The sequence below is a fragment of the Phragmites australis genome, chromosome 8, assembly GCF_958298935.1.
Source record: "Phragmites australis chromosome 8, lpPhrAust1.1, whole genome shotgun sequence".
Classification (NCBI taxonomy): Eukaryota; Viridiplantae; Streptophyta; class Magnoliopsida; order Poales; family Poaceae; genus Phragmites; species Phragmites australis.
Window position 1 is genome coordinate 27,568,694 of NC_084928.1, and position 16,464 is coordinate 27,585,157.

General features: G+C 42.5%; 1 protein-coding gene across 14 annotated transcripts; it reads right to left on the bottom strand.

The window, feature by feature from the left end:
• Window positions 1-4,865: 4,865 nt before the first annotated feature.
• On the bottom strand, window positions 4,866-16,152 carry LOC133926890 (nuclear poly(A) polymerase 4-like). Of its 14 annotated transcripts, none has more exons than XR_009911201.1 (12): window positions 15,355-16,152; window positions 15,151-15,228; window positions 14,869-14,976; window positions 8,834-8,896; window positions 8,575-8,736; window positions 7,883-7,996; window positions 7,721-7,783; window positions 7,315-7,644; window positions 7,070-7,234; window positions 5,598-6,518; window positions 5,429-5,509; window positions 5,041-5,220 (listed from the first exon to the last, which is right to left on the bottom strand). XR_009911201.1 is itself a non-coding variant. In XM_062373048.1 (12 exons), exons 1-11 carry the CDS (start codon window positions 15,457-15,459, stop codon window positions 5,464-5,466), a joined length of 2,115 nt encoding a protein of 704 aa, XP_062229032.1. In that variant the 5' UTR covers window positions 15,460-16,152; the 3' UTR covers window positions 5,041-5,220; window positions 5,434-5,463. The 14 variants fall into 14 exon arrangements, 12 of the variants coding, with proteins under 12 accessions (XP_062229023.1, XP_062229024.1, XP_062229032.1 ...); XR_009911200.1 differs by having other exon boundaries at window positions 5,041-5,336; XM_062373048.1 differs by having other exon boundaries at window positions 5,434-5,469.
• Window positions 16,153-16,464: the final 312 nt, after the last annotated feature.

Sequence of the window (16,464 nt, forward strand, 5' to 3'; positions counted from 1 at the left end):
TGACACCATTCGACCTTGGTGGGTGCAAGAACACTGCATGAAAGCCCTGTTCGGCATCCTATCGATGCTAGCACCAGTGATGCCCTCGGGCATCGTTCCCTCCTTGGAGACAGTGGTGTGGTATTCCTCGCCTACTCCGGGAGGTTCTCCAGGTGAAAACCCTTTTCTGGTGTTTCAAATTAGGAAACGGTGGTGTCTTTGGTGTTGTGCCCTCCTTGGAGGCGTCGTCTTGGAGTAACTTTCCCCTATTTTTGGATGGTTGTCAGCTTTGGTCCAGCTTTCATTTGTTCTATGGCATTGTGAATCATCTCAGGTCTAGTTTAGTTAGGTAGTTGGTCAGGTATCTAGGTCATTTTTTGCGGTGCTCTAGGCCTAGCTTAGCTAGATAGTTTGCTCGTTGTATTTGTGATTTTTGTTAGGTTTTCCCTTAATTAACTGAGCAAGGTAGCATGTCGGGCCCTTCTTACATTGTTAATACAATAGGTAATTCTCCTGTTGGTTCGTAAAAAATGATAAATTGTTAAAGCCCTGCCCCGGTGTGGAACTGCTATTGGTCCTAGCTAGCAGGCGGATTGACCTCAAGACATGAGTAGTGTTTGTGCCCCCTCGAGCTTCGAAAGCCCGAATTTAGGACAATATGCTTGACGAAACTCACTACATAAAAAACAGACAAAGTAGATATGAAATTAGTGATGGATCATAACATACCCCGTCACTGATGATAATAGTGACGGGTCATAGTTATGAACTATTATTAATGATGACTCATCAGTGACGACTGGGCCAGTCGTAAGTGACAAGTTAAGTTGTGACCCATCACTTATGATCTGGTATCAGTGACGGGTCATCCTGGACCAGTCATAAGTGACGGATCAAGTTGTGACCTGTCACTTATGACCTGGCATCAGTGGCGGGTCGTCCTGGCAACCATAAGTGACAAGTCAAATTGTGACCCATCACTTATGACCTGATATCAATAACAGGTCAAGTTGTGACCTATCACTAATGATGGTATTTACAAATACTTAGCTCATAATATTTTTTTTATTTTTCTCTTATTTTTCTCACCTCAGTAGCACCAGAATAGGAAATAACAGGTCAAGTTTGATGTAAGGGGTGGTGGCTATGGACACAAACGTGTTTTCCTAAAATGATACAGAAACTTTCAAGGGCGATAACTCAATCTTCTAGGCTATTTTTTGACTCAAAAAATTCCCTAAATCTGAAAAGGTTGGGGAGAAACGGATGTAACTTTTTCTGTAGATGTCCGTAGAGTCAAGGGCCCTGCAGACGTGGACGAGTGGGCCATTGATGTGGTTGTGGACACCGTAGAGGAGGAACTCTTTGAAGGACAGAGTCAAATCACTAACGAGATGTTGCATATCATTTTCCCTAATTATCTTTTAGGGTAAGAGAAACTATTTATTTGATTTCTATGCAAGATGATCTAAGTTAATTAGTTCTTGTGTTTTGGATATTGCCGAGAAGAACCTTTGATCTTTCGTTGATAAGTTACTATGCCATCTGAAATTATGAATGCTTCCTTGATATCGTTAAAAATGCATTAGTACTTCGATAGTTTACCCTTACAAGAACAAACAAAGACAAATTACATGCGAATATATGTAAAACTAATTTTGCTGCAGATACTCGCATACTAGTATCACTCACATACTACTAGTTCAAATTATTTCATGCATACCAGTACATTTTTGCATCAATGAAAAAGTTGTAATGTTCTCTCTTAGCAAATATTCAACAAGCTCGGTCATAGCCTCGGCTACCAGTGATGACTCGCAACTGATCTACAAAGTAAGGTGCCCCAGCCTTTCTATGGTCTGTTTCTTGATATGTGGATTAATCTTTAAGTTATTTCCTCCTACTTTCATAGCCTCCTTCAAAACGAGTTGAAGTGTCACAAAAATTCTATTTGCCTTGCGTGGTCAGTACTCCTAGAAGGCCTGTTCTATGTGAACAATGTTAGCTCCAAGCAAATTGTCATGAGTATAATATAACCAAAAGAAAAAAAGACAATACCTCTTGAACAATTGGAACAAGATCTGCTACTATTTTTGCTGCATTCTTATACTGAATAGATTGGATAGCACGAAAAAACCCAAATCTAAAATATTGAAATCCGGTGAATTTGTTGGTTGACAAATGAGCCAAATATCAAATCCATCTAGCTTAGTAGCTTCACAAAATAATGGATCAGCAAGATCAAGATGAGGCCGAGCATTGTCTTGCTGAATATAGATGGGTATGTTGACATCTTCACGTGGCCACTTAGCTCGGATAGCAGGCAATACCTTATCGATCATGAAAGTTCTAACGACTTCCTTCGTAATTGATGTGATGGGTTTCATTTCCATTGTCCCAGCTGGCCGGTTAGCACTACTTCTCTTAGCATGTTCATAAACAATTAGAGGAAAACACCCAAATTTTCCATCAAAAGCGCAATCTCCATTTCCATCAAACCTTGGATGAGCAGCAGTAAGTAAGAACATAATTTTAGGATGTTGTTCTTACTTTTACATGTACGTGTGGGCTCATCTTCATCTAGAAGCATATAATATCTCTCTGATTTTCTTGTAAGATTGAACCATTTTTCATCAATATAAACAACATCAAAATACCCCTTAAACATTGGATTATCTGACATGCTACCTGGATCAAGCATATCCGCACACCATTGTAGCCTAGCTTTCTTGTTTGCATCTGTTAAGTATAGCTCTATACTATTTGAGTGACACCTAATGAGACCTTCTTGTTTCAGTTTCAGCAGCTTGGATTTACTCACATGTAACAGAGCATACATCTCCCAGTGATGTTCTATCCTTAAAAGGAACGTTACGTAGTACAGATAAATCTATTGGAACTCACCTACGGCCACAATTGCACCTTCCATTAGAAACAACAACCATAATGTCCTAGTTAAGATAACTTTTACCTTGCTTCCAAATACGTTGAACAGTTCAAAGGTGGACTCTGAATAGTTCAACAATACCCTTGGTCACATAACGCTTTAGTTTTCCATTGGTGCTTCTTGCTAATAAAGCTTGAAATAATTGTTTTCGTAATGCATTTGGCACATCTTTTTCCCTAAAAAAATAGAGTTTTGTTTCAGATGAGGAACAATAGTGCTAGCAATGGCAAGAGAGCAACATAGAATAGGAAAAAAAAAAAAGAGTTGGAAGTACCATTAGCAGCTTCTGCGAGTGGTTCCAAGTTCAAATCGATCCCACCTTGAAAAGCATTGTCAGTATCATCTAGAATGCCAAAACCATTGTGTACTTAGTCTTAGGTTAGAAAAGAATACTTGTTGCATGGCAAAAAAAAAAAGAAGAAGCAATACCAATAATGGCATTTTCTACTGGTGCTTCAAAGTTCATATAGATCCCACCTTCTAAAGCATCGTCTCTTTACCATCTACGAATAGTGCCAAGAACACGTGTTCTTATATTGGAAAGAACGGTTGCACGGCAAAAAAAAAAAAAAAAAAAAGAATGTTTGCACAGCAAAAAAAGCATTACACTAATCTCAAATAAACAAAGAAAAGAAGGGAGTTACCAATGGCATCTTCTGCTGGTGGATCCAAGTTCAAATCAATCCCAGCAAAATAATCATCTTGTTCAAATCCATCTTAGCCCTGGCTAGCTTACATGGCGTATTGGCGTACTAGCGTATAAATACACACGGCAGCAGCGAATTGTTTAGCGCAAAACAAGAGTTGAAGTAGCTTAGCGGGAAAATACGGCGTGAGTGGGAAAACAAACAATCACAGCCGAGAAAAACGAACCAGCGCGCTGCATTCAAAAGAAACTCTAGCGCGCGTTGCATGCAAAATAAAACAAACTCTGCATGGCAAAAAACGTGCCAGTGCAAAAAATAAAATATAAATACTAAGATTCGAACTTGGAGACCTCCTAGAATTGCAGGTAAGGCTCAAACCATCTGAACTATAACCATTTACTAACTAGACATAGAACTCAGAATAGGAAATACGATCCAAAAAGTAACCTAATTAACCTCTTCGATCATGTCCAAAACGTCAAGTTTTTAGAGACTAGAGGGAGTACGACTCTTATGCTCCGAGTAATGGACGACATTATTAGCATGCGTGAAGCTATGCACTGACTGATTCATTCGGTCTGGCATAAAGGGATCCTGTCACTGAGTTCGTAGCCGCTACCTGCGCTCTTCCAGCAGTTCTATGTCTAGTTCGGGTTTCCAGATGAGGAAAAGCCGGGAGAACGGAGACCTTAGGTCCGGAGAATCGTTGCTTGTGTCTTGTTTGTTGCAATTGGAATATGGACCTGGTGCAATCAAAGCTCCTGGCTCTGAAATGCAGCCAAGAGATGGAGAGAGCTCGATCGATGCAAAAAATCTCAGTTCCTTCATGGAGTAGCTGCCTGATAGGATATCCCACTACCCGGGAAAGCGTTGTCGGACTACTCTTATTCTTTCTTGAATATGCAAGAGCAACTCGCAGGAAAAAAATAGCCAATTGCACATGTCTCATGTTCCGGGCTCAGCCGTGTGTGTCAGAAACACTTGCAATCGCATGTCACCAAGTCAAGTGCTTCTCCGGTGAAACTGGGCAAGTGTTTGAAATTGAAAATTTTGTTGCAAACGTTGTTTTGATTTGTTGCAAACAGTGATTGCATATGTTGTCAAGACTACATGTTGCAACATTGTTGTTTAGTCTTTGCAACATTTGGAGACGACGCATGCAACAAACCACAACAACGTTTGTAATAAACATTTGGCCCATTTTCACCGAAGATGTTAACCTTGCACATTCTGTGGAGCGCGTCACAATTCGAAATCATCTTGGGGGATTAGAAAAAGGCTGCACCAGCGCATAAGGAACAGTCTTGAAAATCTTATATTACGAGGGGAGGAAGAGTACAAAGGGCCTTGAGGAACACAGAATCTCATCCAGTTCTGATCTAGACCTACAGCATGGCAGGGCATCTCCGAGTATCAAACAAGTGGACCAAGGGATGCCCTGCTACAATTCAGTTCATACGCTGGAGCCAGCTGCTCCACGAGTAAAAAACCGAAACTGAAGTTCCATGTAGATCTAGAGTTCCAGCAAGCATCTAATGTCCTTCCACGAAACAGATTCCTTCTTTGTTGCTTTCTTTTTTTGCCATGCATTGCTCGACATGATTTGCCAACATCATCTTCCCTCGAGAAACCCCCATGCTTGCATATCTGTGTCCAAAAGGAAACTTTTGTGAGTTGAGCAACTTACCATTCCCTAGAGCAGGGTGGAACTTGTCCTTTCTACACCCATTTTCCAATCTCATGCAGTTGACATCAGACTAACCCTGCCATAAAGTAACAAACAAATACCAAACAGCCGAGTATAAAGAAAACAGAGCAATGTAAATACTGAATGCACAAGGATCAAATTCAAGACCATGCCTCCATGACGACTTCCGGGCGCAACTGAGTTCATACCTGCATGAGCTTACGAAACCACTTCAATCCCATGGGTTGGCTTTACAGATCAAACAAAGTAAACAAGAAAGTTCAGATCATATCTAGACTTAACAACAAAAAAGGGGGGGATGCACCAGAAGCATCACCTCTAACTCTTCAGGAAGGCCACCTTGAGTGACACCATTCACACCAAAATGCACATTTTCAACAAGGACATCCTTTTCCATACTCTCCAGTAACTCGGCACTGTTGCTGCTTCCCAACCTTTCACTTCCAACTAGATCTGACACAACTTTCTCAGCTACACGCTTCAAAGTTGTGCATACTGCTACAGTTGGAGCCGTGCAGTTCTCAACAAGAGGAATGCCATGCTTACTAGTTGCATCACCAGAACAAGCTGATTCCCTTGTCTTACACCTGGGGCCTGATGCAACAGTATCTGAGCTTCTCTCAGATGCCTGTGATGAGTTTGAGCAATTTGGTCGTTCTAGGTTGCCACTGCCATGTGAAGCCTGACTCCCACCACACACATCGCTAGAAGCCCTTTTGATTTGGTTATTACTTGGGGTCTCATCGCCGACATTCCCAGATTGAGGTGATGAAGTTTTTGGATGAACTGGACTGACCGATGCCCTCTTAACAGGCCTACAAGGTTCAGAATCATCAATCCCAGCAGAATCATGCTTTCTCTTGATCTGACTGTCCGGAGATCTGGCCATACTGCCATCTTCAGTGTCATTTTTATCAGACTGATGCTGATGGTTCGCATGCCTCGAAGGGCGAGGCCTCCTATAACCATCTGGAAACACATAAGCTGGGATCTGCTTCCTTCGAACATGAGAAACAGCTAACTCCATCCCAGGCTTCCAGAACATATACAAGTTGATTTCATGCCTAAACTCATCTACGGTTCCACGAATATCAAACTGTTGACCTTCCTGTATTTTAACACCTTCTTTCCTTGATAAGCCCATGAAGAAAGCACAATGCGCACACTGTCTAGAAGGATCTGCATACTCATGTGGGTAAGGATGACACTGCAGCATTCCATATGTATCACGTTCAATCTGTGCACAACCAAAGACAAATGATCTGTAGTTCAGTACATGACAAATTAACAGCAACAACATTCATATTAGACATAAGGGGCTGTCTAGTAGCAAGATAGGCATGCAACATGCACCACTAAAAGTTCCCAAGGCAATACTCAATACCCAGCTCCACCAATAACCCCCGCGGCAGTGACCCCCCAAACAGCAATTCCCCTGCCGTGCTCCATTCCCATAAAATCCAAACGGCCCACAAAGCTAGCAACTTGATTTAGCTGCTACACCCTCTGTTTCACAATATAAGTCCTATTACTCGAGAGTTACTGTTTCAAAATATAAGCCTATTGAGGAAAAAGAGTGTAGCTATTGCTATATTGCCACCCTATCCCTAATTTAATGGCGTCAAACAGGTGTAGATGGAGCTAGCTATTTAATAAGGGCATGTGTGGTCATTTCTCAGCTACTTTTCATTAGACCAAGTGCCTCCTTGGTGTGTGCGCATGGAAGTTTTGGACTTATATTGAGAAACAGAAGTATTAAACAACAGATAAATTAAATGAACGCATTACCTTCAAAGTCAGTTGCCTCAATCGAGATTCAACCCATCCCTTCCAAAGTCTAAGGTCTTCATCATCCTCGGCGATGATGTCAACCTGTAGATAATTCTTATATGCTTCAAAAAATTGAAAAGGCTCAAAAAGAGCAGACCAACTAGCCTTATTCATTTCGATTTCCTGCATCAAAGAGCATACAAAACATTGTCAAAATAGTAAGTATTTATGAAGGCAGTAACTTTAATAGTAGAGAAGAATACCTGGCAAATTTTATTACCAAACTGAAACTGCTCCATCATAACCCTCAGCGTGCTTGTTGAAACATTATAGCTGGAGTTCATACATGGGTATGCAGGGGTTATAATGGGCATATGATGAGATCTATCTCGAGGATTTTTGCGTGGATCCCATACGGGGAAACCAACTTCATCCTCCTCTATGGAGCAAAGCATAACTGGATTTGGCCACTGCCATTGGGTAAAAACTCTGAAGAATCTCGAGACCAGCATACTTGGCACAGCATTAGGATAGAGCTGGCAGACACGTGCGACCAGCAAAGCCCAATTGACACCACCAAGAAAACCAGTAACCTGGCAAAACAGACGATTGATATCATCACAAATCAAAGGGAAGTTACCTACAAAAATTGTTTGACAAAAGACTTACATTGGAGTAAACACCTCTTCTTGTTGCCCAGTATTTCAAACACCTTAATGTTGTACGGAAGTTCTGAAAGAATACAAAGAGTTAAGACTGATGTTCTGATATCCAAGAAACAAAGAAATGGTGAAGACAACAAAAGTAGCATAGATGATTCCTCGAGTCAACCTCAATATTTGGAACAAGTCTAAGAATTTGGTCTGCTACTCTGCACCCATTAAGACTACGAACAGTTGCTTCGTCAACATCATAAAGCACTGATCCTTGAGAGATATCCAAGTTCTGCAGCAGTATGTTAACCACAGAGATGTATCTCTTAAGAAAATGGCATAAAGTGGGGAAAGAGGCACACTCCCAAGTATATCTTCTTTCACATTTAAGAAAGGACGCTAGAGCAAAAGAAATTAGAGTGTTGTTAAAATCAACAGCAGGGAAGTGCTGCTTTTATGGCTGTAAATTGTCCTCTTTTAATCTTTGCCAACTCAGTTATGTTAGTGAATAACTGTCAGTTACATATATGCATCTCAAGTAACAGAAATAGCATTTCTAAAAAGGAAGGACAGAAATATCTAGAGAAAAAAAAACTCAAGCTATGTACCTCACCACAGCAAAAAACAGAAGTGAATACCAGGGCTAATAAAACAATAAAGTTTTGCCAGGAGGACCACAAATAGAAAATTCATTAATACAATAGATACTCTGAAATACTCTGAAAAGTTTGACAGTAGCAAAGTCAGATTGTCAACCAAAATACAAATAATTTTGCAGTTAAAAAAAAGAAGCAAAGAAGACTAGTTTTTTACTTTTTACTGCAATATGTAGGCCTACAGAAGGGGAAAAAATATAGGGAAGAAACTTACAGGTGGTACTACTAACAGAGAGACGCTGGCATAAAGAAGGTCAATTGATATTCCATGGAACTTGAACTTCATAACGGGGACATGTGCATCAGGTACAGGCTGCAGCTCAGTGACATCCTCTGTTTGTGCTAATATATCATGTAGTACCATAAAGAAATCTTCCTGCAGACAGAAACCTATGTTAGACAACACTAAGACTATGATCCTGTGTATAACATGTAGACCACATCAACAATGTGTAGAAGAAAGAAAACATCACCTCGCGATTCACATATGAAGGTCCAACACAAAGAGCGTCAATATCGGCCCAAGGTCCATGAACCTACCAAAGCAGAAATATCAAAGTATGCAGAAACAAATAGCTATATATGAAAAAAGTTAAGGTAATAAAGTCTATGAAAATTTGTGTAAAGAAAAACAACAGAAAAAATGTTTTACTCCACAACATCTATGGAAAATTATTTTCCACGGAAAACAACATAGGCACCACTTGTTATCCGAAGCGTCATGAAAAATCAGATGTCAAATATAGATGCTCCAAGAGTATATATTCATAAATATGTATATAAGTACTGTATTCCTTCTGTCACTAGGTCTGGAAAAGAGTTGATCTAACATGAGCTAGGAATGGATTTGTCTATCTTTACTATGGCGGACGGTTGAGGTAGGCTTGGTTTGTATATAAGCACATTTTAATGGCTCGAGGTGGAGACTTATATTTATTCAAAAAAAAGGTGGAAAATTATGTTAATAGAACTCGAACCAGAAGATCTCAAAAACTTTGGAGCAAGACATCCATTAGGCTCAAATGTTCCCCCATTTGACTTCTTTGGTTATTTTCAAGCAACATGAAAGAAATGTTACAGATTTCAACCTGCTAAAATACAAACAGAACAGGTGCCAGAAGACGCAAAAGAGTTCCAAAAACATTATTGATGAGCAACCATGGATAACCATTTATACAATGTTGTGTGCAAGGATAAAAAGACCGGAGTTTTAAAATTTACCGGCAGTAATGTTTCCAGTTTATTGCAGATATTTTTTCATAAAAAATATGTTTGGTTTTCTATAATCCTTATCATTAAGCTTGTCATCAAAACTAGTATGAAATCCTCTTACCAGCCGGTATGGTATCAACTAACCTGTAGTAATGGTTACAGGCAGTAACCAGCCAGTTACTACCAGCTTTTTTATTCCCTGGCTGTGTGCATGACTATCTCCCAAAGATTTTATCTTAGATCCACAAGCTACTCAATTGTACAATAATATGATGCATACTTATCATGGCGTCGCCATATCGTCGTTATGGCGGCGTGGCGGGATTTTGGGCCTCACCACGGCGACGCCACGTCGCCGGCATCTATAGCGTCCGCCACATCTAAATGGCATCGATATGGCGTGATTTGGCGTCCTATAACATGTGGTGGGCGCCATAAGTTCCTATGGAGGGGATTCGAAGAGTCCAGACTCAGTGCTGCACATCGCGCTCCACCTCCGCTGCGGCACCGCCTCCACCTCCGCTTGATTTCTGCCGGCGACTCCGCTTCCGCCGTCTCCACCCTCTGCTCCGGCCGCCTCCACCCTCTGCTTGGAAGCCCTCTGCTCGGAAGCCCTCTGCTCCGGCCGCCTCCACCCTCTGCTCGGACGCCATCCGCACCCCTCTGCTGATCTGATCGGACGCCCTCCGCCTGGACAGCCATCCGCACCCCTCTGCTGATCTGCTCGGACTCCTCACGGCTCGGACTCCTCACGGCTACTCCTCCCTGGTATGTCGCTCCGCACCCCTCTCTGCTCGCGCTGAATGCAGTAGGCCAGTAGCCCGTCGCCCCGGTCTGCAGTCCGTAGTGCTATGAGCTCAGGGCTCACGGTCACAGCTCAGGCACTCATGTTCTTGTGAAGACTGAACTACTGAAGTGCAAAGGGAGAAGTGGAAAACTAATATTTTGTACAGTCAAGACTACAAGTGCATTCAAATACCAATGTAATTTGGAAAAAAACAATCAAGATTCAAGAGTTAAATACCTTCACAGAGATATAGATCAGTCACAAACAGAACATTGAAAATCAAACTAAGTTGTTGTCACTTTTTTTCAGAACATAGCTACTCAAGGGACTAGAAGTGCGGAGGCCTCGGACGCCGCATAAAATTATGATCCAAAGACTGATCCAAAGCGCAAGCCGGGAAGGTCAAATGATCCTGAATGGAAATATGCATTTTGGCCAACTATTGGTGATAGAGATCTCTTGCAGTGTTGCTTGTGTGATAGAACTGTAACTGGAGAAATTACAAGGCTCAAGAAGCATCTTGTGGGTGGTTATGGAGATATTCTGAAGTGTGGCAAAACCACACCAGCTATCGCTCAGGAGATGCAAGCTGCTTTGAAGGGCAAGAAGAGACCACTTCTGCTTGATGATGATGGAGAGCTTCAAGGAGAAGATGATGATGTGCTTGATGTGACAGAGGAGTCCCAAGATGCTTCTAGAAGCATTGTGCATCCTAGTTCAGGAACAGCTGCCAAAAGGAAACAATCTACCTTTTTGAAGTTCAGAGCACCAAAAGAGCCCAACACAAAGTCAGTCGGTTCAATGCTTAGGAGAACTCCAAAAGAGGTTGTGGAAGAAAGACATTCGAAGGGTCCTTCTCAGATCAATATCCAAGCTAGCATGAGGACAAAAGAAGAAAGAGATGTTGCCAACTTGGAGTGGGCCAGGTTCTTTTATGTGTGGCATACCATTCAATGCCGCAAATTCTAGGCAATTTGAGATTGCTATAGAGGCCACTGCACAATATGGTTCTGGGTACAAGCCTCCTACCTACCATGAGCTTAGGGAGCCATTGCTCGAGAAGGTTGTTAAGGAGACAGATGATTTGAGGAAGAGGCATGAGGATGCATGGAAACAATATGGCTGCACATTAATGTCAGATGGATGGACGAATATAAGAGGGCACCATTTGATCAACTTCCTAGTCAATAGTCCAAAGGGGACTTTCTTCTTAGAGTCGATTGATGCATCAAGTGAAATTCATGATCAAATGATGCTAGCTGATTTGTTAGAGAAGAGAATAAGCGATATTGGCGTTGATAAAGTTGTGCAAGTTGTCACTGACAATGGGGCTAACTATAAGGCAGCAGGCAAGCTTTTCATGAAGAGGTTTCCTACGCTTTATTGGACACCTTGTGCTGCACATTGCTTGGATCTTATGTTGAAAGATGTTGAAAAGTTGAAGGTATTCAAGAAGCCTATCTCACGTGCCCGGCATGTCACTACTTTCATCTATATGCATGGAAGACTTCTTAGTGCAATGAGGGAGAAGACAGGTGATAGGGATCTTGTGAGACCAGCAACAACTCGGTTTGCTACCACATTTCTCACCTTACAAAGTTTGCACAAGCACAGAGATGCACTGAGATATCTGTTTACCTCTGATGATTGGACGAGTTGCAAACTAGCAAAGACAGAGGCCGGGAAAAAAGTGTATGATATTGTGCTTTCTAGGGAGTTTTGGAACTCTGTTGAGGATTGCCTTAGAGCTTCTCTACCGCTTACCATTGTGTTGAGGGTGGTTGATGGTGATGAGAGACCTACCATGCCAGAGGTTGCTTCTCTCATGAATCATGCAAAAGAGAGGATAAAGGTTGTCTTCTGTACTGAAAACAAGAGAAGCTTGCTCAATAATATCTTACAAATTATTAAGGGTCGTTGGGATAGGCAAATGGACACCCCACTCTATGGTGCTACCCTCTTTTTGAACCCAGGAAAATTCTATACCATCCAAAAAGAGAATGATGAATATGTTGGGCACCTAAGGGGTTGTTTCAATGATGTGCTTGCACGAATGGTGGAAGATGAGACCCTTCGAAACAAAATTGAACAATCCATGCTCTACGAAGATCAACGTGGAGGCATCTTCAAGAATTGCATGGCCCTCCAAACTATGAAGTCAAAGAACCCTTGTAAATGATTTGAAATTTTAATTACAGCATGTTATTTACAGCTTAACCCGTAATATATGCATGTTTATTGTCAATTTAGTTGATTGGTGGCGTGCGTATGGTGGCCGATCCATTGACTTACAAAGATTTGCTAAGCGTATTGTTAGTCTTTGTGCTTCATCATCTGGTTGTGAACGTAATTGGAGCACTTTTGAATTTGTAAGTGAAATACTCAAGTTTCACATTTCAATTAGCAAAATTAATAATACATTTTTGTTAACTTTGCTTGCTTTTATGGTTGCTTGTAGATTCATACAAAGAAGATAAACCGGCTAGAGCATAAAAGATTGAATGATTTGGTTTATGTTGCCTACAATCGGAAAATGACTAGTAGGTTCCAAAAACGCCGTGAGGAAGCGGGTAAAAGCTATGATCCTTTGGTTATGGAAGACTTTGATTGGAAAAATGAATGGGTTGACACAACGGCCCAACCTCAATGTTCTAGTGCTTTGGACATCACATGGGACCAAGTTGATGAAGCAATTGGTGCATCACATGAGCTTTGAGGTCGTAACCTTCCTAGGACCTACGCTCGTCGTGCAAGACATATATCAAGAGTGGTTGAAGAAGCAAGAGTGGTTGAAGATGATGAGGAGGAGGGAGAGGAAGAAAACATCATTGTGGATGATGTTGATGTTGATGATTTTGGTGACAAACCAATTGATGCTACTGAAGATGATGCGGAGAACATGGATGCTTCTAACGATTTCGATGAGTTTGCATTGGATGACTTTTGAGATATGAGAGATTTGAAACTTTGAATGATGATTGATGAGAGAGTGCTATGTCTTTCGTGCTACATTTACATTCGCTATATATCTTTTGTGCTACATTTACATTTCCTAATATTCTAGACTATAACTGTTAGGCTACATTTACATTGCCATTTGCTAATATCCTATATTATAATGTTTGTATTCGCCACGTGTGTATGGCGTCACCACGCCACGCATCATGTCGCTGTAAAGTTGTGAAGGTGGTGGGCCGCCGCACCACGTCACGCCGCCGTAACAACCATGATATGATGGTATCCTGCGTGTGCAAGGTAGCAAAAGCCAGTCTAGCGAAGCCCAGGGTGAGCTTGACCGTTAACCTATGGTCAAGGATGAACAAGCAATCTAGGTTGTATCATTGTATGCAAGCAAACATTGTACCTCAGCTCGTATTTAACCAACAAAATGTGAATTTCAAAACACATGTACTAATGCTCCAAGTTTCACTAAAAGTGCATCTTGCGTGATGTTGTTAATCACCAATTGATGGATTGCAACAGATATTGGTAGTCAGACTATCAAATTTAGTAAATACGAATTTCTTTCTACAATCATGTTATTATCAATAGTGTGCTCATTAATGCGTCGATGTTTGTTAAGTGGATCCCTTGAAGATGACACAAGGAAGAGTATGCAAACTGGTCAGGAAGGCATTAGGCAAGTATTTGGTAAAGATGGGATACAGGAGGCAACAAATTCAGGCAGTCAAATAAGATAGAACCAGATGAGAGATTAGAAAGATGCTCAAACTTTCCACCAGAACTAGTAAGCCTGTCTGGAGCATAGTTTCTGCCACACTAACTGCAAATTGCAAATGCAAGCTAGTCATAGATAACGGTTTAATGAACTTTATGTTGGCTTAACACAAGGACGAAGGGTCTTTAAAACTTAATATTGTTCTCGGCCAGCAACATGTGCTTCATATGACACGGTAGCAACTGAGACTTCTCGACCCATGACAACTGGATACAGGTAGTGAGGTCATGCTATTTCACAATACAACAAGAAGTTTGGAGAAGATTATCTGTGCGACTCCATGGTAAAGTCGGGTGGTTGGCTTCGGAAAAAGACAGAAACCATGGTTTTCAACTCTTAAACTCCATTGCAATAGTTGACTGTGTTCTCAAAATCTGTTTTGACACCTCCACTGATTACTTTGTTGATGAACATCCTTGTACTAGCTCTACATGCAAATAAAGGAACGGGCGCATCTATTTATCTTTCTGGCCTATTGTGCCTAAATCTACGATTCCCTTCTTTATAATGTTGCTATATCAGTTGCAACTAGTCTTCAAGCACAAAAACATTCCATTGCTCTCTGTTCCAATGAGATGTAGAACAAAGTACAAAGAGCATCTAAACTGTAGCTACCACAATTCAACTATTGAATTAAAAGAAGATGGGAGACAACAAACAGCTAAAAGGTTATGATACAAATAAAGGTGTATTCACGGAATGTCCAACAAAACTGTGCTATGCCCATGGCCTGATGGGCAAAAGGGGGGAGGGGGAGTGACAGAAATTACCCCTAGACGGTATGAGCCAAAGGTGAAAAGTACGGCATTTGACTCTTCAACCATTTGATCAGTATATCCTCTCTGACTAGTTAATTGCTTCACCCAGTCTTTTACAACCTGCACATTCCGAAACGGATGGTGCTTAGGAATAACAATCTAATGCTCAATAAAAGTAAAAGTGTAGAAACCAAGTGTAGAAACTAAGCATTCATAAATCATAACTTCATATCGAAATTATGTTTTTTTCTCCTGCAAACCAGGCAGTAACTGGCGTGGCACCGGAGCAGGTACCTTGTCGAGCTCCCCTAGTACCGCCTCCCGCTTAGCGGACTCCTCGGCACTCTCATATAGACCAGCCTCAACCAAAAACTGCAATTAAAATAAAAAATAGAAATAACACATTTAGTAATACAATCTTAATATGAAACTACAATGTGAAGCATAGGCGAATAGATCAGACAAGCCTCTTCAGGTGAAACTGAAACAACTACGAACCTTCTCTAACTCCGCCGTCCTATGGAGATCAGCCTCCACCGGCCCAAGCAACGAAATCGGCTTGGTTATTCCGTACTGCTTTGGGGTATTAGAGCCCCCCGCCATGGAACCAACCGCACGAGAACACAAAACCCTCCTCGGGAGATGAAGCAACTAAGTAATCCGCCGCGACGAGCAGCCGCCTCCACGCCAGAAAAACTAAAGTAGCACGGATCGGCCGCCGGAAAACCCGGAAAATCCGCAAAACTCACCGCCCACACCACCGCAAAATCGCAGCTTTCGCGAAAATTGAGAGAGAGACGATCCCTCTCGCGCTCAATCTGTAGCCATCGACCCTTTATATCGGATCAACACGAGAGCGCGGCGAGTTAACAGCCTGATACACGGATCCAGCCACGCCACGGGGCCGGAATCCCTCACCGCCTAAATACGAAATCCCCCCACGAAACCTTCCTGAATCGCTCCGCCCGGATCAGATCGCACCGGCGTGTCCGCGGCAGGGGAGGACCGTCCAGATCGGGGTGCGACACCGGGCGGTCGGGGAGGCAGGCGGCGCAGCAAGGCGGGCCGCCGGGGGGCGGTGGCGGAACCCTAGGAGGAGGCGGCGAGGGGGCCGGGGGTGGGGTAGGAGAGAGAGGAGAAGAGTGGGGAGGAGAGAGGGTGGATGAAGGTAGAGAGAGAGAGAGAGAGAGGGAGGGAGAGCGCGTGCGTTCTGTGGGCTACATGTCTATTCTTTCCGCGGCGGTGGAGGAATTTGGGGCGAGATCTTTTTCCCGGAGGGGCCTAAATCTAAATGGGATATTTGGTTAAGTAACTAATCGCTTTGGTTTAACGCGGAGGAAGGGAATGATGGAGCTGCTGGCGCCGCGGGGCCCACGCGGGTGGACCGTGGACGGCAACGCGGGCACGAAGCGGTGAGCGTGCTGCGTGCGAGGGCTAGACGAGGCCAGCTTTCCTGCGGCGGCGGCGGCGTGTTCTACAAGGCTAGGCAGCGGCGCGTGGTGCTCGACCCGGTTCAGTTCAGATACTATTACGAGTGTGGTATACGTATATGGAGAGCCGTAGGAATAACCCACGAGTTAGTGGGTATTAAAAAAATGCTCACGGATA

What these genes read in the sequence shown, in the direction of transcription:
- LOC133926890 (XM_062373039.1), bottom strand. Translation starts at nt 15,459, where the DNA reads ATGGCGGGGGGCTCTAATACCCCAAAGCAGTACGGAATAACCAAGCCG. An exon ending in CTTCATATGTGAATCGCGAG is followed by an intron (nt 8,737 to 8,833) that starts GTGATGTTTTCT and finishes TTCTGTCTGCAG; the next exon opens with GAAGATTTCTTTATGGTACT. An exon ending in GAAGAGGTGTTTACTCCAAT is followed by an intron (nt 7,645 to 7,720) that starts GTAAGTCTTTTG and finishes CTGTTTTGCCAG; the next exon opens with GTTACTGGTTTTCTTGGTGG.